Source organism: Cupressus sempervirens, chromosome 10, assembly GCF_028749045.1.
Source record: "Cupressus sempervirens isolate cs-2001-9-10 chromosome 10, ASM2874904v1, whole genome shotgun sequence".
Taxonomy (NCBI): domain Eukaryota; kingdom Viridiplantae; phylum Streptophyta; class Pinopsida; order Cupressales; family Cupressaceae; genus Cupressus; species Cupressus sempervirens.
In genome coordinates, this window is record NC_143127.1 from 384,594,246 (window position 1) to 384,618,694 (window position 24,449).

The 24,449-nt window shown below is 36.6% G+C and overlaps 1 protein-coding gene across 2 annotated transcripts in view; it reads left to right on the forward strand.

Moving 5' to 3' along the window:
- LOC149534278 (long-chain-fatty-acid--[acyl-carrier-protein] ligase AEE15, chloroplastic-like) overlaps positions 1 to 24,449 on the forward strand; it is a 355,752-nt gene that overhangs the window by 45,510 nt on the left and 285,793 nt on the right. For both annotated transcript variants that reach the window (XM_089803121.1, XM_089803120.1), the window contains one exon: positions 20,876 to 20,990. In XM_089803121.1, the coding sequence (XP_089659247.1) occupies positions 20,876 to 20,990 (115 nt within the window). The remainder of the gene's footprint in view (positions 1 to 20,875; positions 20,991 to 24,449) is intronic.

Consider the following 24,449-nt stretch of genomic DNA (forward strand, 5'->3'; position numbering starts at 1 on the left):
TAACAATGATTACTTCCTTTTTTTGCTTCTAGCTTCCTCAACATGGTTGAGAAACCCTTCTACAGGTACTCATGACTTCTATGTTAATATCTAGTGCCTTATGAAGCACTAAAAAGTCATAATCATTTGGGCCTCAGGAAACCTCATGTCATGCCACGTGACTTTCTCTTTACTCATGTTTGGAGTTTATCAATAATCAAGAGGTGTGAGAAATATTTCTTTTCCATCGTGCTGATGGAATTTAGAAACATGGGAGTCATATGCAAAGATTTGAATGTGATTAATAGTCAATAGAAGCCCATATACTACATTCTTAACAGATATCGAACTGGGAATTTTTTCAAATCCCCCGAGCACCAACATTCCTTTGAAACGTATCCTATGCATTAAGCAAACACGCAAGGTGCATTTCTGGTACATAGTCTTTAAAAGATTCCTTATATGTAGATAGCTTGCGCATCCAGTTCATGGATTTTTAGAATATCTTGGTTCTTCACTTTATAATATCTGCAGGATAAAGACATGAAATAAGTGCTCAGAATAGAAATGCCTTTAGAATTGGCAACATTTGCTAAATGATTTAAGTGCATCAATTTGGAAAATTTTGATACTATGGTATGCATTTTCTTGACCAATTAGGCCTTGAGACACTTCGTAGCAAAACACCCTATTGATTTGGAAATGAAAATTTAGAATAGGCTTATACAAAAAAGTGAAATAAAGATATGATCTAAAAGGATAAGAAAAATATAACACAAGTTGTATAGCAAAATGTATTCGAGAGGACACTCCAATGGAAGCCCTAATTTGAAAAAATCAGGGCTCCATTAAATTCATTGCACAACTCAACACTAGAGCCACAATATGCATTGAAGTGAAAATATGACCCTCGAGTATCTCAGATATTGCTACACGATATTGGAGAATGGAATTGCCTAAGGAAAGATGACTTTTGGGAGTTTCTTCCTAATCAAAATCATAGCGGTGTGCAATATATACAGTATTCAAGCATTTGAAACAGGACTTGCACCATGGAGGAGTTTTTGCTGGTGGCTCTTATATTCATCTATTGACATACTACTCATTGGCTACAACTGATGTTAAAAAATATAAGGAAAGTGAGGGATAAGTTCATTAATGCCCCCATTAGATGAATTTATTCATATGCAATTATCGTGATTCCATCATTGCATCATGGTTATTGTAATATTGTGATCACACATGGTATCATGGAGATAATATCATATAAGATATTGACTGATCAATTAAGTTTGCATGTAAAAATTTGTACCATAGCCACGGATCACTACTGGAGCTTATTCGATAGAACAAGCTATTGTATTTCTATGATGATCTCACCTTCCAATATTGGTCAAGTCCTTGGACATACATTGGAGATACCCGATGCTGGCGGTTAAGCGATTTGAGTTGGTTTGTTTGTACTTTACTCGACCAAAAACAATTTGCATTTGTTGTGGCTATTGTTATTTGAATTTGAGAAGAGGCATTAACATTTGATCAACTTCTTGGATTGGTATTCTTGTCATTGCTCTATTTGGTAAGATTAATTGATAATTATTTATTGTGAATCATCTGAAACTAAAAACTTGAATGTGTCAATTTTCTATTGTGAGATATTGCAATGGTTTTTTAGAAATATGTTTGGGAAATTTTAGGTACCATATACTCTGTAGGGACAATCAATTGCTAAACATACATCAACTAGAAGGGTGTATGGCCTAACATCCCTTTGTATTTGGTATGGTATGCCCATAGTATGGATTAAAATTTCTTCTCCACTCAACCTCTATAATGGTACATGATTTGTGAATGAAGGACACCTGTACTTTGTTGATTCATTTTGACTGTTTGCTCTCGAGTAGAATGGACTTGACAAATTGTGTAAGTTTTGAAACTCCCTCATCAGCAACCTAATTACATGGTTGACGAAGTGTACTCCCTGCTCACTTGAGATCTGAATTGGAATATTGTACACTGAGATAATCTGCTCATAGATGAATCTTGCCTTTGTCATAGTCGTGTTATTTAACAATGCTCTTGCTTTCATTTCACTTGGTTAGGAAATCTGTTACTACACTATTCAACATCGATGTAGTTGGCTTAGCTTGAATGGACCAATTAAGTCTAGTCCCTACCTTTCAAAATACTCCTAAGGTTGTGAAAGGGAACCACACACATGCTTGAGAGGTTTGCTCATTCTTTGGTAGGTGTCACACCCTACTACCCACTCTTGAGTGTCAGTGTGCACTATTGGCCATCACCACAAGCCAACTGTTATAACTTTCTGAGTTGTGGCATCCGACCCATGTGTCCTTTGATGAGACCTTCATGCACTTCCTCTAATATTTCCTCTTGCATTGCACATTGTTAGAGAACTTGATTAGACCCCATTTTGTATAATAATCAATTTACTATTTAGAAGTTTATGCTTTTTAAGGCCAACTTTTTTCTCTCTCTTGGCAGCTTTTCCCTCGAGAATGGACCTGTGGATAGGTACTGTCCAATATTTTTGTACTATGGTGGTAGTACAACAATTTGAAATAAGTGAGCATTGGGTAAGTCCTCGTTTACTCCCTTGAGTGCTCCTTTGTGTTATTGTTTGTAGCTTAGGGAGATATTTTCTCCTAAGTTAATATATTAAATGATTAAGGCAAGTCAACCTTATTACATAATCATATTTTTTATCTGCTATTTATCAAAAGGGCTGAGCTACATGAAGGGTCACCTAGGATGGTATATATACAAAGTGATGCTATTTCATTTTGGTGAGATTTTTATTCATTGCAATTCACATCTTATAACAGGTCAAGTATACGAGTTCTCAAGGGAGACAATTGGGCATTGTCTATGATATGGAGGGCAAGTCATTGCCAGTGGTTAACCAGTCACAAAAATGACATGGTGTCAAAGTTAGGTTCCCTATTAGCTTGTGAGGTTTCACAAATAACGAAGTGCAGATTCTACATATCCATTGTATTGACCAATGCCTAGTAATGAAGGATAAATATGCACTGGAGAAGCTAGGGATTTGGTAAAAGTTATTGAAAATTGACTGCAAGATAGGATGTCTTTGACAAGAATCCATTAGGAAATAATGGCATATTATTGTCTTGACAACTGAGGCATTTGAAAGTGTAGGCACCAGATTATTGAACGAGCTTTGTATAGAGACCAGTATGGACCCCTTTCAGGTGCTCTGTTAACTCCAACCTTATGCATGATTTGCACATTTCACAGCAAATTAGGTCATTCTGAAGCATTGCGCCTTAAGTGATGCAAAGTGATTGTACATTATTGACTTTGATATAGCTGAGGACTTGCAATGGCTGCCATTAATGGAAGCCCTCACAGTGGAAAATTCTAAAACTTTGGATCTTCTTTGCATTACTGCTGTTCTCTGGGATGATGAAGTGGTGTCCTTCTCAAAGACGGGTTTGAGACTCCCTGCCTATGCTTCTTTTTGGGAATTCCCTTCTATTATGAAGATGTCAAATTGGGAAATCTTAGAAGCCACATGTTAATATTTCCATGGTATTCAATCTGGTGCTGAATTTGCCACATATGCTATGCTGTAATGATCCCTAACAGGGTCTTAATTTGTTCTAAAATTCTGCTTTTAGGGTTGGAATCATACTTTAGGGATGGTAATTATAGTGTTTCAAGCTAGGAGAATGTTAGTTCTCAATAATTGTCACATTTCATCAGTTAGAAGCAATACATCCTCAAGCTTAAATTTTTTAATCCTCTCCAAATCACTAAGGCAGATGGTAGAATTACTGCTTCTCAAGTACGAAAACAATCTACTTGAGTTTGCCTCATCATCAAAGACCGTTTTGGGAATCTTTACCTCAACGTGACCGAATTACTCCTTTCACTGTACAAACTCCCTATCTGCTTGGTTGTGTTAATGAGTGATTAAGAAATGGACTTAGTACATATTATTATTAGATGTAATGCTTCTAAATAAGCATTCAGGTACATTTTAAATTTAGTGATTAACATGTTTAAGCTTCGATTCCTTATTTCTCTCCTAAACTCAACCCTAGGGAGTGCATGGATTTACTTGTCGTAGGATGCATTGACATCAATGCTTTCTCTAGACTTACTCCACCTCTCCCTACACAACACCAACTATCAACACCCGAGCTATAGCAAGAGATTAGAGACTAGGTTTGAATGTTATTGCTCATGCATTACGAATATAAATGTAGACATGACCAAATTGATAAATACCTCTGAACATCCACATGTATAATTATAATCTTAGTTGTCCATGTTGGACTCATTTTTATAAACATAATATATATATATGTATGTATGTATGTATGTACATATGTATATATATATATATATGTATATAAAATTATAAATATGTTATTCACTATCATATATATACTTACAATTTAATGGGGGAGATGTTATAATATTGTTTACTCATTTGACTATTAATTATTTTATAATTGTATTTTAATAATGAAGAAAAATATTGAAATGCATACCCCTAAATTCATTAACCTTTTCAAAGTACTTACATGAGCCCATTGCTTATACCAAGATATGACAAATCTTTGCCTCCCTATAATTTTGGCTCACCCCAAAAATTTCAGCTCTTTCCTTTTTCTATAGCCTTCTTGGTTTGACTTGTCCATAATCCAAGCATGAAAATGAATTCTTATGTCTCCCTCCACCGTTATTTCTTTATTTATTATTATTCCATCATTAATTATTCTCCTAGTGTCACATTTCAAAAATATCCATATTGACATGTCCTCTTTTTAGTGTTCACGTCAAAGAGGATATTGTGTTGCTTTATATTGTTTGATGTTGATTATTCATACTCTCATGAGTAATCTCTTTCATGCACACTCTACATAATTTGTTGTCAACCTATATTAATATGTTATATGGGACACATGAGTGGTCATAACTCTAACCAAGGTGACCTTATATAAGAGTTGGTTAGTATTACCAACAACTTCTTTATTTATGAAAGCCATAGACTAAAATATAGGATCTTTGACTATCATTTAGGATTGTCTGTGTAGTACATTATATGGGTAAGGATATTATACATTTATAAATATGGATTAGGATTATATATTGATAATTGAGTAATAAGTTTATGTTGCTTTTCACAATAATTAATCATGTAAATATATTTTTATATGCATCCATTTTGGTTTGTGATAGGTTGTGAATATTATAGATTATGTCTTAACAATAATAATATCTTTTTATGGTAGATTTTCTACCATGTGTGTTTGAGTTGCATTGTATTCTTGATATATTATTATAATATTTTAATTTCAAAATCATTATCTAAGGGGTCATGACAAATGCTTGCGAAGAAAAGAGCACTTGTTTTTTGTTTCGGTTGCGCATATTGTGCGAGAGGCCTTCATGGCTTGGGGTTGTGCCAGCTTGGCAAGCAAATAGGGGGATTACATCGGCCACCTCAGTGACACGATGGACTACTTTGTCATGCGAGAGTCCATGGAGGCTGGGCTGTCGGACAATGGTTTGGCAAGGGCTGTGGTGGAAAACATTATCTTGGTGCTTTAAAAATTGCCAGTGCATTTTCCTCTGCTGTAGTGGAGATGAATAAAATAGAATAAATAAATTCCAAGTTGTTTGTTTTTACTTCGTATAAACATGTGCAAAGGAGTCAACGTGAGTACCAATGACAGGTCCTGATTTCTTATATGACATCTTTAAACTTTATCTTATTCTATTTTATCTATTTGGTCTGAGCAAATACTATCATTGAAGCAGGTCCCAAAGAAGTGTGTGGTTATGGGCACATGATATATTGGCTTATAAATGGGTTTAGTATGGGAAGGTTGGGCTCCAAAGTTACCTTTGTGGAATTTTCTTTTGATATAGTTCCATCCATGGGCAGGAAATTTGAAAGTCATTTCAGAAGACATTAGAGAAACGAAAAATGAAATTAATGCTGAAAACCCAGTTGTTTAGTGTTGATGCATCGGGATCAGGTTTAAATCGAGCAACAGAGCCAGCTTTAGGAGCTCAACAGACAACTCTTGAGGTAGATGTTCTTGTTTCTACTAGTAGATCACCTTATACAAAAGGTCTTAGAGAGCATGTGGTTAAGCTTGATAAAATGGTATGAGTGGAAGTTGATGACCATTTCAGACAAATGCTTGTGGAATTTATGCTATTGGTGATGTGATTCCTAGCCCCATCCTTGCACACAAGGATGAAGAAGATGGTGTAGATTGTGTGGAGCTAATTGCAAGAAAACCAGGACATGTGGACTATGATACTGTAACTAAACTTGTTTATGCACATCCAAAGGTTGTATTAGTAGGGAGACAAAAGAGCAAGTGAAGGCACTCAACATTTCCTATGCAGCTGGGAAATTTCCCTCTATGGCAAATAGCATAACCAAAACTATTGACGATGCTGATGCAATGATTATGTTCAAAGCATAACTATTCTTTGAAGTAGCTCTTTACTTTGTCAAAGATGAAAAGACACGATTTGACTTAGCAATGGAGAGTGGAAATGCAGAAATATTCAGATTGTTGTTGCTTCTACAAAGGAAATAGATGAGAAAGCTCACTAGTATAGACTTCGTATAGCAAGTATTATTGAATATGCTTATGAAAGTACTAAGAATTTTGAGAGATTTGTGTATCTCATAATTGACAACCTTAAGAAATTGTTTGTAATGAACCTGCTCAAATCTAACCTTAAAATGCTGATTGAGGGCTCAAAGAATTTCGTCAAACACTTCACATACAAGGGTCATATGACTGATATAACATTTCAGTTTGCTTTAATGACTCTTTTCTTCAATTAGCATCAATGAGAATGTTTACAAATGACTCTAAATTGACTAAACAATGACCTAACATGAATATGCAATTTATTTTGACAATATTGAATGCATATATGTGATTGAAACTACTTGCAATATGCAACTATAGCAACTAGTAATTATGACAAACACTTTGGATGCAACCTACGATGACATTTATCCACTTATAGCCAAGTGGTATTTTAACAAACATTTGGTATGCATAATTATAACATTATTTATGTCAAAAAGAGAACCTACAGCCAATTGACATTTTGACAAACAATTGGCATGCAAACTAATAAGTTGATCATGAATGACAATAACATATTCAATTACAATAGTAGTTGACCAACACCTTATATCTCCTTTCCAATAAAATGTCTACTACAATGATGCTATGAATTGGTCAAGACTCTTGGCTTACAATTATTTGACAATAGTGCCAAATTTGATTTTCTGAGTGTTCACTTATAGCAGCAATTAAAATGTCTATGATGACAATGCAAACTACTTAGTGAATGCAAGAAGAACCTGATAATGATGACGCCCAATGTTGTTGATGAAGAAACAATAAAAATCCAATGTGATAGGCACCTTCCAAGCTCAAATCGAAATACTCAAGCTGTTGCCCCTGTTCTTGCCTGACAAAAATTTAGCTAATTAATTGCAGCACCAAACGCCTTCCAATTTGCCCCTAAAATGATTTTCTCAACGATAGGAATTGAATGCAACAATACCCAGAATGATTGGCTTCCTCAATCGAAAGGTATGAGCAAAAACATGAGACTCACATAGGCTGATCAACCTCCACGACAACAGATTATGAAGGTCTGTAATGATCCTGCTCAATAACATAATCAATCTCAGCAATAGATCAGCTGCTGAAGTAACTTCTCCATCAAATGCAACAATACATCAGTTGTTGCAAGTATAATAATACATCAACTATTGTACTCAAATAATCTCCACCGTGAAGCACAATATTGGACTTCTGAAGTAAAGCCCACAATCAACAATAATTTAGCTAGTATCTCACAGCCGCAAAATTGCGTAACCAATGAGTGTTTTCGTCCCCAAAGATCCTCTAATGGTTGAAACCCTAGTTGGCTTCTCCACCAAATAATCACATCAAACAATCATCAATTCTTGGATGATAAGAATGAGGCCCATGATGTCTATTTATACTTTTTCCTCAAGAGGTTGGCCCAAAATCTAGAAGCTTCCAGAAATTATTTTATTTTTATTGACTTTATGATATATTATTTTATTTAAGTCACTTTATTAAATTAATTAAATATAAAGTTACCTTTTAATATTTATTTATTTGATAACTTTATAAATAATTAACTTAATACCACTTATTTATTTAATTAAAATAATTAATTAATCATCCTCATAAAATATTCATTATTTTGGACAATTTAATTAATTAAATCAAATTATCTCCAAAATGGGGACATTACAGTCCGCCTCTCCTGAAATTGCTTGTCCCCAAGCAATCTCAGCAACAAGTACCATTCTCCTCCACCTGAATCCCAAGTGAAGACCTGTGTAATGTCCCAATCATCACCAAACAGCTCCTGTGAAGAAATCATCAGCATCAATAGTACAAAAATCAACAACTGAGAAACTGCACTCAACACCCAAACAACTGACATCAGTGACAAAATCATTTGAAGATCAATTGTAGATGCCAATAGAAGAAACCACTCTGCGGAACTCAAGCCAATTGAGACATCGACTGTCAAAACTTAAGTCCTTGTCTAATTGACACTCGCACCCAACTACAGTATGAATATGACAACAGCCATAGGTACCCAAGTCATTGCCACCAAATCCAATCTTTGATAAATTGTCCTTGGTGCATCAATACTGCAGGCTGTGTAATTTGCAACTGCCAATTCCATCTGCAAAAGATGGTGCCAATCCATCCCATAATGGATGGTAAGAAACTGGAGCCGATCTACACCTACGTGAAATCAAATCTTCTACCTCTGGGTCAAAAGAAAAATGATGAGCATACCCCACCGTATAATGCTGGTAGGAACCCCCAAACTCTGCTACTGGCTCACCATCACTGAATTGGGATTCATCAGATGGCTCCAATCTCTGACTTCGAGTGGCTGTAGGCTGGATAGAACCCTGTGCAATCTGCTCAACAAACCCCACCTCAAAATCCCTGTGAGGTAGCATAGTAGAAAGGATCACTATAATCTCCCCAATGAATCTGCGAATAGCACTAGTACCTCGGATGAGAACACCTTCTGACACTTTATGTGAGTCCAGACGAACACTTGCACTATCTAGCAAATACTCCATGAACGGTTCAGTGCAGTAAAAATTATACGCGGAAGCATCAACATACTCCCCCGCACACCACAACTAATCCCTCTGTAAAAGTGGCATGGCCAACTGTACCACACTGTCATCTGTGTGAGAAGAATCAATCTGGAGACTTGACTCCACTTGTATCCCATACTCATCAGGACCAAGTACTCCCAAATCTTGAACATGTGTGTCAACCCCAACAACATGTTTCTCAGTAACAACTGTAGGAGTGTACTCACCACCAACCACCTCAATATACAAATGAACTGGGTCTGGGGCTGGTGTAGACCGCAAATGCTCCAACTCCACGATCACCTCCTCTAATTGAAACTGCGACTCCTGTAGATCTTGCTATGTGTCCTCCAAAGCTTCAGTAGTTGCTGTGAGCTCTTGGGTAATCTCACTCACCTCCTCCTCATGATCCAAGAGTGCCTCATAGGCTGTACTCCCCCACTCAACTAGGTGATCACGGTCGGCTACCAACTGTAAGTAATCCTAGCTCAAAACCCTGACAGCTTCACGCAAGGCATGAAACTCTGCCAAAGAAAGGTAACCACCGTTGGACTCATCTGTCATAGAAGCACCCCAACCAGTAACAACCAACAACTGACGAGCGATATTAAAATGCTCAAGAGCAGTAGTGATATCTCTCTCGCCAACTCTTAATTGGCTGGTCACATGGTGACTTTGCACTACGGGCCTCTTATGAACCATCTTGAATACGCTGTACACACTATGAGAGAAGGCTGAATCAAACGAACTCCCCTCAAGATGACCAACGCTCAGTGTACTTACATTTGAGTACACCTCCACACTTTGAACGCAAGCATCAGACTCATCCTCATCTAACTCCGAAGAAGTTGTTGCTAAAACTATCTCATCATCACAATCTCCAGCTCCCTCGTCCTCCTCAACTAATTGAGAGTCCAGATCCTGAGAAATATCATCAGGGGTCACTAACAAAGTAACTCCCTCAACAGACAAGGTAGCCTTGGCTGAAACAAACTCCTGCCACTCAGACTCTACCTCATCCTCATCTATGGGTTCCGGCAACACTGATTCAAGGAACCCATCTCCACCAACTGTCGACGCTAAATCTGTGCCCAAAGTCGGAAATAAAAATCCAAATACACTACAGCACTCATCATCCTCACTCATAGCAATGGATGAATCTGGAATGCTAGTGTATATATCCTCTAACTGCATCTCCTCTACTGACTCTGACCACGTACATAGCTTGACGTCGACCTGTGGATAAGCTATACTATAGCATGGAGTGTCATCAGACAAAACATCTATAGCACTCCCATCCTGAGTGTCGCCACTAGAAATCTCCATGCTCACATCCTCAGCACAGGAATATAACATTGTCTCCTGTACCGAACCCATACTGCGACTGCTATCATAAATATCAAAATTGTTAGAGCTCAAATTCTCCTCGCAGTCATCACTCAATATCATACAAGGGGCATCGTCACCAATGCAACTCACAGCATCCTCGAAAGTGTCCTCAGATGTGTCCATACTAACAACTCTCACATCACCTGCAGGAATCTCAATTGCAGACACGGATCACTGTACACATGACTCATCGTCAACTTGTACACCAACAATGTTGGAGCCCAAATTGAAATCAAGTGTCCCCTCTGTAATACTCTGATCACCAAGTACACCACTGGGAAACTCCATAGAAGCCTCGGGCCTATCTGAGGAAGCCACTCTTTCTTGAACTGGAGCCACGCTACTGAAGCTGACATACACATCCCCAATGACAATTCCCTCCGAAGAAGAATCTAAATAATCGGAGATGACTACAGCATCAACTGCCTCTGTAGAACCCACAATAACTGCTCTGGGAGCCTCAACACGGTGATGCTCGACACTACTGTCCTCCAGTGGCACAGAAACATCCACTGAGTTTGGTGTAACAAAACTATCATCAGCACTACGGATGGTAATAGAAGGTGCTGAACTAGATAATGGTACATCAGCATCACAATCAGTGGATGGAGAAAACTCAAGTCTTTTCCCCTGCGAACTCGATGTCGGCCTACTTAAAGCAGAAGTAAAATATCTCGCTGCCCTGTCAACTGTAGCCGGGTCCTACAATCTCTCTGCAAGTCGCTGCTGATGCAATCTTAGTTTCTCAACACTTCCCACCAAAGCATCTAACTCTGTTCTCTTCCCTCTACTATTGTGTCAACTTCCCGAACTTGACCTCCTGTATCTATCCATGGCTAGGAAATAGAAATACTAATCACTCTGATAATAATCTTATACAAATAATGAAATCAATTCCCATAGGATGGCAAGATCAGAGCTCTAATACCACTGTAATGACCTTGCTCAAATCTGACCTTAAAATGCTGATTGAAGGCTCAAAGAATTTTGTCATACACTTCACATACAAGGGTTATATGACTGATATAACATTTCAGTTTGCTTTAATGACTCTTTTCTTCAATTAGCATCAATGAGAATGTTTACAAATGACTCTAAATTGACTAAACAATGACCTAACATGAATATGCAACTTATTTTGACAATATTCAATGCATATATATGACTGAAACTACTTGCAATATGCAGCTACAACAATTAGTAATTATGACAAACACTTTGGATGCAACCTAAGATGACATTGATGCACTTACAGCCAAGTGGTATTTTTACAAACATTTGGTATGCATAATTATAACATTATTTATGCCAAAAAAAGAACCTACAACCAATTGACATTTTGACAAACAATTGGCATGCAAACTAATAAGTTGATCATGAATGGCAATAACATATTCAATTACAATAGTAGTTGACCAACAACTTATATCTCCTTCTTTCCAATAAAATGTCTACTACAATGATGCTATGAATTGGTCAAGACTCTTGGCTTACAATTGTTTGACAATAGTGCCAAATTTGATTTTCTGAGTGTTCACTTATAGCAGCAATTAAAATGCCTATGATGACAATGCAAACTACTTAGTGAATGCAAGAAGAACTTGGTAATGATGACGCCCAATGTTGTTGCTGAAGAAACAATAAAAATCCAATGTGATAGGAACCTTCCAAGCTCAAATCGAAATACTCAAGCTGCTGCCATTGTTCTTGCTTGGCAAAAGTTTAGATAATTAATTGCCACACCAAACGCCTTCCAATTTGCCCCTAAAACGATTGTCTCGATGATAGGAATTGAATGCAACAATACCCAGAATGATTGGCCTCCTCAATCGAAAGGTATGAGCAAAAACATGAGACTCACATAGGCTGATCAACCTCCACGACAACAGATTATGAAGGTCTGTAATGATCCTGCTCAATAACATAATCAATCTCAACAATACATCAGCTGCTAAAGTAACTTCTCCACCAAATGCAACAATACATTAGCTGTTGCAAGTACAATAATACATCAACTATTGTACTCAAATAATCTCCATCGTGAAGCACAAGATTGGACTTCTGAAGTAAAGCCCACAATCAGCAATAATTCAGCTGGTATCTCACAACCTCAAAATTGCGTAACCAATGAGGATTTTCGTCCCCAAAGATCCTCCAACGGATGAAACCCTAGCTGGCTTCTTTACCAAATAATCACATCAAACAATCATCAATTCTTGGATGATGAGAATGAGGCCCATTATGTCTATTTATACTTTTTCCTCGAGGTTGGCCCAAAATTTAGAAGCTTCCAGAAATTATTTTATTTTTATTAAGTGACTTTATGATATATTATTTTATTTAAGTCACTTTATTCAATTTGATTAAATATAAAGTTACCTTTTAATATTTATTTATTTGATAACTTTATAAATAATTAACTTAATACCACTTATTTATTTAATTAAAATAATTAATTAGTCATCCTCATAAAATATTCATTATTTTGGACAACTTAATTAATTAAATTAATTAAATCAAATTACCTCCAAAATGGGGACATTACATTGTTAAAGATGTTGAGGATGGCAGGAAAAAAAATGATGTTACAAGTCAGTTTCACAATGCCTTATATTTAGGTGATATCTAAGAATGTATCAAGATCTTGGAAGAATCTGGTCATGTGTCACTTGCACATATTACTATAGTTGTTCATGGACCTACTGATGTTGTTGACACACCTGCAACTGAGTTGGGTGACAATCTACCAACACTACCATCTAGAAGGAAACTCTTAAACTCTGAGCAACAGTAGTTGAGCAGGTTGATTCACCAGTCATTAGAGTCATTGGAGACAATTCAGACATGATTGGATTCTTGGATCAAGATATGCTTTCGTGTCAGAGGGAGTAGCTAGGGGATCTTCTTTAATTGACCTCCGAGGTTCTTGGTCATATTGGTTTAGAGGGAGTGGACCATGTCGAGATGGTTTCTTTAGTGATTAGGTATACTTCCATTTGGACCATGACTTTTCTAGTTTTGTCATGAGATGGCATTAGTGATATATGTTGATCAATTTCCTCTTCAAGAAATTGTTGCAGTCAAAGGACTATGATTCATGGGATGAAGTCTTGTGTATATAAGATGGAAGGCCTTTATGTTGACACCTTGATCATGATATTCCTAGATAGGTGAATACTTGGTGAGCTTGGGATTCACCAAGAGTTTGTAGACTCCAACATTTTATTTCATGGCAGGTCAAGCATGTGGGGATCAAATATATTTATATTTAGAGATATGGTGCAAAGGAATGCTATTTAGTTGAGATACATTGGCACCAATGGTCAGATGTCCGATATTCTCACTAAGCCCCTTGCCAAAGTAAAGTTTGTGTATTTTAGAGACAAGCTTAGAATTGTGGAGAATGAAGCCCTTGTTGAGAGGGAGTCTTAGCGTCAATGATTTCTAGAGATGTACTATAGTGCATTCTTCTTTGAGAGAGAGAAGTTTGAGGTGTAAGCCTTTGTTAATGGATTCTTTTCTATGAGAGAGATGCTTGAGGTGAAAGCCCTTGTTCCACCCTTTGGGAGTAGCCATGGTGAATGCCATGATGAGATGGCGACATCACATTGAGTGGTTCCGTGATCATCACTTGTGTTCATTTGTATTTCCATTTATGGGAGTAGCCATGGTGGACACGCCCTTTGGGAGTAGTCTTTGTGGATGTCATGTGAAAGACTTCATGTCTTAGCACTTGTGTTTATTCACCCTTGGAGTGTAGCCATGTTGAATTTCATGATGAGATGACAACGTCACGCTAAGTGACTCCACGATGGGCACTTGTGTTGATTTACATTTTCATACATGTGAGTAGCTATGGTGGATTCATCCTCTGGGAATAGCTATGGTGAACGTCATGATGAGATGACAACATCACGTTGAATGACTTCGTGAACCCTTTTGTACACATCCATATCCATCCAAGGGAGTAGCCATGATGAATGTCATCCCGTTGTGTGACTCCGTGATGAATTCCTTGCACTTGTGTTTTTCCACAAAAGGGAGTAGCCATGATGGACGTCATGTTGAGAGATTCCATGAAAGTAATAGCTCTCTAGCTAAAAGGGAATGCTAGTGTTTGTAGCTTATAGAGATATTTTCTCCCAAGTTAATATTATAAATGATAGTTAAAGTCAAGTCGGCCTTATTACATAATCATATTTTTAATTTTCTATTTATCAAAAGGGTCGAACTAGATGAAGGGTCACCTAGGATGGTATATATAAAAAGTAAGGTTATTTTATTCTGGTGAGATTTTGATTCACTTCAATTCATATCTTCTAGAAGATCAAATATACGGGTGCTCATGAGAGACAATCGAGTACTGTCTATGGTTGGTAGGGAAAATCATTGCCTGTGGTTAAATGGGCACACAAATAACAATCGAATTTATCCTTGAGAGTTTATCAACCATTATGACTTTTCCTTGGTTTGATAATGATTTTAAATATGAAATCTTGAAGTAACAAGTTAACAACAACCATCCATACACTCCTCTGTGGATAATTGCTTTGCTCACTAGGTATGTAATGGCTTGGTGGTCCATGCAAAATGTAAACGGTGTCACCAATAGATAGTGTTTGAATTTCTGCACTGAGCACACCATTCTAAGTGCCTCTCTTTTGGTCATGCTATAGTTCATGTATGATTTTGACAATAGATATCTTGCAAAAAATATAGGGTGATCTAGCCCTTTGGGACCCACTTTTGCGAGTATTGGTCCACTTGCATGATTTGATGTAGCCACATGTATGTGGATTTCTCAACATCAATTCAGGTCTGCCAAGATTAGTGAGCTTATTAGTCTTGCCTTGAGCTTATTAAAGGCCTTTTCCTAGTCTTAAGTCAATGTGAATGGTTGGTCTTTTCTTGTCGGCATGTGTAGTGGATGTGAAATTTGAGAAAAATTCTTTATAAATATGCTATTATACTCCACATGCTCAAGAAATGACTTAACTCTTGTGATACTCTTAGAGGCTTCCATTTGCATAATCACCTTTATCTTATTGGGATTTGTCTTTAATCTAGCCTGGCAAACAATGTGGCCAAGTAGCTTGCCTTGGGTCACCATAAATATGCATTTGTTTGGGTTGAGTGCTAAATTTTCTCTTCTACATCATTGCTTACACCCTTGGAGTGCTTTTGAAGGATTATGTCAACTACTAAAGTTTGACCAGTCATCCAAGAATGCTTTGGAATTCTCCATAGACAACTTATCAAAGATGTGGAGGACAACTCTTTGAAATGTTGCTAGGGGATTAGATAGATCAACAAAATTTGTTTGTGCGCATACATGAAATTTTCAACTACAAATGCCATCTTCTACTTATCTTTCTTTGATGATACTTATTTGGTTGTACCCTGAGAATCCATCCATAAAGGAAAACCAAGATCAAGTTTGTGAACAAAATTAGGGATAGATCTTGCAACTCAAGCTCTCGAAATCCACACATATTCTACTGTGGTTTGCTTCTTTTAATTGTATCACAATTGGTGAAACCCACTCTCTTGATACATACATTAAAAATTAGGGCTGCGTCCAACATCTTCTCAAATTCTTCATGTATTTTGGCGACACAATTCTTATTAATCTTGTAGGTTCTTTTTTGTACTAATTGTTCACTAGATATAGGGGGATTTTGTTTAGGCACAATTCTGGTGGTATACCCTTAAACTTCTTCAACATCTAGGCAAAGATGTCTTTATGCTCTTTGGATATTTTGAATACAATCACCTTTAGTTCCGGGACCTAGTTGTCATCGACCAAGATGACTTTCGGGTTTCTTCATCGCCAAAATTTACCTTATTCTCAATCGACTTGTGTAATATTATCTTGTCTCTGTCGAAGTAATAGATGACGTATTGATGACTCATGCTACTCCCTCATTGTACTCTTGGTAATCTAGAGGAAATGTGTTATGCATCGTATCTTGACCACCTTCTTTGATTTCCCCAATTTGTTGCATGTTGTATTTTTTGTGGAAGACTTCGTAGTCTTCCATCTTTCCTAGAACACTCCATTTGGGGAGCTCATCTCAATTTTAGAACAATTCTCTAGATCAATTACCCCTTCATCATTTGTTTTTTTACAGCTCTCTTCATCCCTGAACTCTTCGTCTGTTGAATTGACTGAGAACCTTAGTTTATTCTCTGATTCCTCAAGTCAATGACACATTTCCTTTGCTCTTGATTGAGAATGTGTTTTGTTTCTAGTTGTGGTCTTCTCTGTCAACATCCAATCATGTTTCTAGTTGTGGTCTTCTTTGTCAACATCCAATCATCTCCTCTTGATAATTGTGTCATATTCCTTATTTTGCAACATAATTACTTCAAAGTCCAAGAGGAATTATTGTTTTGATTGTTACCTTTTGTGTCATTAGTGTTCCAATGGCTTGATACTGTGTCGGTTGGCACCCACCAAGTGAAACATTGAGGGCCAAAGAGTTGATCCTCCAAGACTTTTCCATGTGTCTTCTAACAACACATTGAAACTCTCAACACTCTCGATGATGGTTTTTGTCAAGTTGCTCCTCATTATTTCCATCTTGACCATGATAGACTTTCTCTCAATGGTCACCATCAACAACATGAAATCGGTATCCTGGTTGCCTTTAGTTGGTAGTATTACTATTATTTTTTGTGTGCCTTACATTGGTTTTTGCAAACTATAATATTACAGACTATTGGTGGTTGCTACCTTGAATTCAGGCATAGTTTCTAAAAGGTTTGTTACTTTTGTGGGTATTGCTTGCAATGTTTGTTGTACTATGTTTTTCTTTGACTCGACCATCATGGTCTGCTTGCTACTTAGGAGTTTCTTTCATTTTCCATTGCTTTTTCAAAACTAGCTTCCTAAAATTCTCTCTTCTTTGTACGAAGGTCTTTGTATACTCCCTTCTTTGACTATAATTTGGTGATCCCTAGAACCTCTTCATTTGGATCCTCCATTGCTAGCTTATCAGTTCCATTCTACTTTGGGTAGTTGGTGTCTTTGTGATTACCCAATTTACATCACTTGCACAACATTCCCAATTTTTTTGACTGCTTTGACATTCTCGAGCAAGGTGACTCCATTTGTTGCACTTTCAACATGGAATCATAGACAATGCATTAGATTTGGTTGGAGGTTTTGGAGGCATGGTTGGTGGGGTTGATAGTTCCCTTGAGTAAAGAGCATTTATGTGCTTCTTGTCTTTAGATTGTATGGGCATTACTTAATGTAATGTCTCAATACCTAACAAATGTCATTAATTAGTTTTTTTTGAACAATTTGTTTTTATGTGATGGAGTTTTCAGTCTGTACACCATAATTCTTTCTCTTCTCTGGAACTTTCCTTCTTGAATTTCAGCTCCATCATACGCATCATATCTCACTGTAGGGCTTGGACAATTTTGGATTCATTGTCACTTCTATCCTAGCTACTTTTATCATCATCCAAAATGTATGTTTTGGCTTTGCTCTCAATGTCTATTGGGTGGTTATAATCATTGGTGTACAATGATGGAAGCACATATTTCAGTGTTTTCACTTTGCAAGGGGATCAGTCCCTCAATGAACTAATTTTTTCCTTAATTTGTTGGTTGGCCGATTGTCCAATTTGACTAGCGATCCCTTGAGCCTACAATTGCAAGCTCTCATGCTTTTATCCTTCCCTTGTTTAGTGTTGTAAATTTTGGTTGCAATCTTGTTATCATCTCTCTAACAATCAGAATTCTGTTTCGAATGCCTCCTTTAGGGCTTCCTAGGAGTTTGTAGATTTCTCATTGAACTTTTGAACCAGTCAATGGCTATTTTTCAATATGTTGTATGGAACATTCTTAGCCAATAATCCTTGTCCTTCTAACCACCTGCTCTCCAAATAGTTTTGCACATTGAACTTGGGGAGTTTCTACTTGTTGACATGTGGGCTCACAGAGGGATTCACCATCTTTCTTAGTTAGGATGTACCTTGTGCCTTGGACCTAGTTGGCCAGTTTTGCCCTTGACATTTCAGTGGTTCACTCGCACTCATGACCATGTATGAGTCCTTTCCACACCCATCCTCAACATCCCGTATAGTCTGATTACCTTTGTTCTCATTCTTGCAATCCCTTGTCATTGGGGTCTTCAATGTAGTTTCTCCAATCCTTGAATCCTTTGATATGGATGGTTGCTCACTGTGTTGCTCGTTACTCCCTAGTATCTCCTCAAGCTCGATCTAAGTTTTTTTTTTCATGCCCTTTGTTAAATATTGAAAGTACGTATGGGTTACCTAGTTGGTCGACAAGATATTTGTATGCTTCATCTGGGAGTAGGAGGTGGCTTGCAAGTTCTGTCCACTTGTTCTTTGTATTCCCATCATCGATGAGATTCTTCCTCTCCACTTGACTATAACTGCAACTGACGCTTTGACACATGCTTTTCAGTGGCCTTGGGCTTTCCCTTAGTAATGTTTCATTTTCTGCATCATTGATTCATCACTTGTTTTGTTTCTCAGATGGAGGGATCTTTTTAGCTTTCCTTCTGTGAAATTCTGACTGCTTGGTGTACATCTTCTATCTTTGTTCAGTTATATGAGCATTAATTTTCGGGGTTGTCTTCTTGTAGTGTCATGTTCTTCTTCTTCCCTTCAGTTTTTTCTTTATACTGTTGCAGTGTTTGTGGCTTACATTGTTCTCAAACCCTCTCTTCCCAAAGGTCTTGAAGGATGGTATAGTAATGTGTGAGCAACCTTGGCAATCTTCAGAGAAGATTAACTTTTTTTCATTCAGTGTTAGAATATCCCAAATGGTGTTCTCAGGGACCTCTCATTGGAGAGCTTCCCTTCGAATATACGAGTTTATAGATACTTCCCAAAAGTACACCAATTGTTCTGTCAATATGTCTTCTGTTGTGTATTCTTCTTTTGCAGTTTTCAATTACTTACTGATTCTTCCACATTTGACCCATTACATCACCATACTGCATGTTTGTCAATTATATATCCCCAAGGTTCATCCCAGCAAAGGTTCCACATGTTTACTGACTAACTCTACTAGTTACAAAAGTAAATAGAAATGTCCATTAGCAAAGTCTAGGAATATAAGAATGTAACTCACTAGGCATATTCAGAAGATGTATCTTTCATTATCAAGTAATACATGTTGAATCAGTACATAGCATTAGAGAGGGATAGGTAGATTTAATGACTATTATCTCAACGAACCGAAAGGGTTTCCTCATCTGATTACAAACTCTTCTGTGTTTTTTTCCACAGAAGATAGCTTGAACACATAGTGCCCAAACGATATGATGAACTAATGTGGACGATCACATTTGAAATGTTTTCCTAGTGCTACCCATCCAAAATATCATACTAGTAGGTCTAGATCCAAATTGGTGCTAAGGTTGAAATTTGAATTCTATATGATGCATCACAGGTCAGCCTCAGTGGGCCTTTTGAACATCACATCGCTCGTTGGCGTTACAGGCCTTATGGAGATCAATCCCTGACAGCTAACAGGTTCCTGATATGGGTTGGGCTGCAACCGCAAACCCTGACATTCGATAGGTTATTGGCATGCATTGAGCAACAACACCAATCCTCGACATCCGACAAATCCTTGGCATGCATTAGAGGGAAACTCTGATCCTTGAACTTTGATTACTCCTTGAGCAAACAGTCGAAGGGACATGACAAAGGTACACAAAGGACACAACAGTGCCAGGAATTGGTTTTACAGTATTAACATAGTACTGACTATTTTAAGTGATTCACATTGGAGGCTCATTGTCATACTCTATATCTGAAAAATTCCGAAATAAAGCTATACATGCAATCTAAACTTTCGGTTCTTGCATTAGGGGTGAATGGTAATTTAAAGCTACCAAACTCTTTCTTGTGCAGTTATCAAAAAAGATATCAGAACATATTCAATATTCCATTGAAGCAAGATATTGTGGTATTATTTTGTTGTCTGTAAATTTACTCTGACATTGATTTGTATTTGGGGTTTTTATGTTGATGAGATGCTACTTATAATATTAAGCTGGAACAAGTCACATTCAATAATGGGAGCTGCTTTTTTTCTTTAGAGAAACATTTATGTAGTTCCTATAATTTAGATTTGTTCCCATATCCTACTCTGGTAAGAATCATATAATAGGAAAACGTATTTATCAGTAGCAATCATAAAAATAGTTAAGAAAAAAATGGACCACATAGTGACTCTATACTGCTTTGTTATCTTAAATATTCTAATTTTGGATTCTTCCTTACAAAAGTTGGTACTGGGAAATTTCAGCTTGAAGAGGCAATCTTGGATTTTGCAGAAGGGTTGCGTGTTATCGGCATTTGTCCGGACCAAAAGATTGCCCTTTTTGCAGACAATTCCTGTCGCTGGCTGGTAGCTGATCAAGGTAATCAGTTTTTAATAAGTCAAAATTTCTGTTCTATCACATAGACTTATTGCTACAAATATTCATTTCCTCTAAGTTATGTTTATGGCAATAGCAATTGAAATGTCGAGACACGATATACATGAAACTAAAGAAAAAAAATCTAGTAACTTATATGGCTTGCGAAATACTGGGTTTTTTTTTGAAGAATTACATATATTTCACACACAATCAAAGTAACCCCTTAATAATACTTGTCAGAAAGTAGAAATAAATTCAGAAAGTAGAAATAAGATCTTAAAGTTATGCAAAGGAAAGTGCTACAAGAAAATGTAGACCTTGCACATTTTAAGCTCAAAAGATTCACAATTGCAGGAGTTATGATCATTTAAATTTGTGAACTGTGGAAGGTCTAGCTACTATAATGTTTAACGCATTACTGTTGATAAAACATACAGTTCGTGCCCTTCTTTTCCTGTAGGATACCTGTCATAGAATTTGTTTCCAATTCATCCTTTGCTATGGATGAATTATTACGTAGTGGTATTTTGAAATCACATAATTTTTTGAGAGTGCGATGGTGTTGTCAAAATCCTTATGGTCTGTGGTCTTGTGTTGAATATTGTGTGTGATCAACCTTGTGGTCTGACAACAATGATACCTTGCAGCAACCATAAACTTGTCACACGGTTCCATATATGCATTTAGTCTATATGCTTTTGTGTCTACACATAGTGGTATCACGGGGAGATTCATTTTCAGTTTGTTGTCAACAATACTATGTATGCAGAACTAGGATTATGGTTAAGTTAGTTAGACATCATGTGGTCAGCAGAGCGATTATACTGGGCATTGTGACAGAGATACCATGTGGAACTGAAATGTGGGAATAATATCACATCATGGTGATAATCATACCTAAGGATCATTCACCATTGAGCCTTCAAAAGAGCCAATTTGTGCATGCATTGGCAAGTTAACTTCCAAGTGTAGAGGTGTATCATGTGTCACATGTTGATTCTTCGACAAATGTAAGGATGTTGATCTGAGATGTAGCTTAGTCCATATCTTAGTTTTTTTTTCACTGCTCAATATTTTGAATGACTGAAGGTGAATTATCTTCTTTCCCATCATTTATTCTTCCCTCCAATAACATAACTGAGAGTTGGGGAGCTTTATCAATTTGGAAGAGTGATGTTGACAAGGGAAATCTTTGAAGGAAGTTTACCTTGCAAGAGAGATTTCTAGGAAGTCTACACAATCGTAGATCATGTATTTGTAGTTTGATCTTGAAAGTATTATTGTGGACAATTGATATAACAATAGTTTGAGTAGGAATTGAAATGTTAATGTATAGATTAGTTGAAGAGTTATAAATAACTCTTATATTCATATTTATGTTATTCTGTATGTATAAGATATTTAATATGCTTTATATATATATATATATATAATTAATCTATTTACATCAACTTATTATTAACTCCTTTCACCGGTATATTATAATCTAAGTTGATATAATATTGGGTATCGATTTATTAGTTTGAGTATTGGCATATATCCTTATATGATAATGACTTTGGTAGTCGTTTACTTCAGTCATGCCCGATAGACGTGACTCAAGTATGAGTCACGACTATCGGTCGTGACTTTTGATATGAGTTGGCCACATATATTATACCGCTCCTGTCTGACTTTGATATACAGTGAACACATATATTACACAAGTCTTCCAGTATAATCAGAGTAGTAAATCATTCTCACACATCCTTCAGTATATTGCAGAATAGCAGATCTTCATATCATCTTCAGTCTGATACTGTAACATGGTATCAGAGTAGGTTTAAAGAAGTAATCCTGATATCAGACTTTTTAAACAAATATTATTTAAAATAAAATGGTGAATGGTATGAGGCTGGAAGACAGATTAGAAGGGGATTCAGATTTTGCAGGCTAGAAGCGTCAACTGAAACCATTACTTAAAGAACATGGCCTAAATAAGTTTATTGAAAAATCTGATCCATCACCTAAAGGAAATGATGAACTGAAAAAATGGGAGAGTGACAACAATAAAGCTATGAAAATTATTGTGGACGGTGTTAAAACTCATCTACTCCCTGTAATATCAGAATTGGACACTGCACATGAGATGTACAATGCTCTTGAAAATATGTTTGAGATAAACAATGCTGTTCGGATTATTACATTAAAGGACAGAATGTCAAATATTAAAATGAATAAAGGAGAGAAAATTTCCTCTTACTTCATGAGAATAATTGAATTTCGAAATCAACTCTCATCCATAGGACACATCTGTGATGGAAAGGAGTTAACAATAATGGCTCTTAAAGGTCTTCCATTGTCATGGGATATCTTTAGACAAGGGTTATGCTCTCGGTCAAAACTACCTAAATTTGAAAGACTTAAAGCTGATTGTATACAAGAAGAGTGTATGCAAATAGCTCAAGGTCAAAATGTTTCCTCCTCAAAAGAAGATTTACAAGTTCTCTCAACTCAAGTAAATAAGAAGAAAAGAAAATTCAAGGGAAAAAGGAAGCCAGCTAACTTCTCCAAAATGCAATGTTATAGGTGTGATAAAATTGGACATCCATCATGTAGTTGTCTTGATAGAATTAAGCCACAAGCTTCATTTGCAACCACTCAAAACTCTGATAATGAGAGGGAGTCCCTAATGGAGGAAGATAAATCAATTGAACCCATGGACATTACTCACACCCTTAAGAAAAAGAAAAGACCACTATGGGCCAGAAAGCTAATTGAAGAAAACAATTCCATTCCCTCAGATTTCATTAGGGAAAGAAAATGTCCTAATATATACTCAAGTTACATTGCATTAATGAGTGAAATCTCCAATTCTGAACCATTTGATGTAAAAGAAGCTATAAAACATCAACATTGGAAAGACGCCATGACAGAAGAATATAACTCCATACTTAAAAATGATGTTTGGGATATTGTTCCTAGACCTAAAAATAAATCAGTTGTCTCCTCAAAATGGCTATATAAAATTAAACATGTTGCAATGGAAGTATTGACAAGTACAAAGCAAGGTTTGTAGCAAGAGGATTTTCCCAAAAGGAAGGAATAGACTATGAGGAAACTTTTGCTCCAGTAGCCAGATATACTTCAGTCATAACTGGCTTAGCCATTGCTACATCCAAGGGATGGAAAATTCATCAAATGGTTGTAAAGACTGCATTTTTGAATGGTGTTATAGAAGAGGAAGTTTATCTTGAACAACCAAAAGGATTTGAAGTACGCAATAAACAATCTCATGTATGTAAATTAAAAAAGACTTTATATGGATTGAAACAAGCTCCCTGAGCTTGTTATGAATGGATAGATCAACATCTAACTAAACTTGACTTCTCTAAAAACATTGTAGATCCAAATCTATATTACAAAGTAATATAGGGGGGCATGTTAATCATGGTTTTATATATTGATGATCTTTTGATT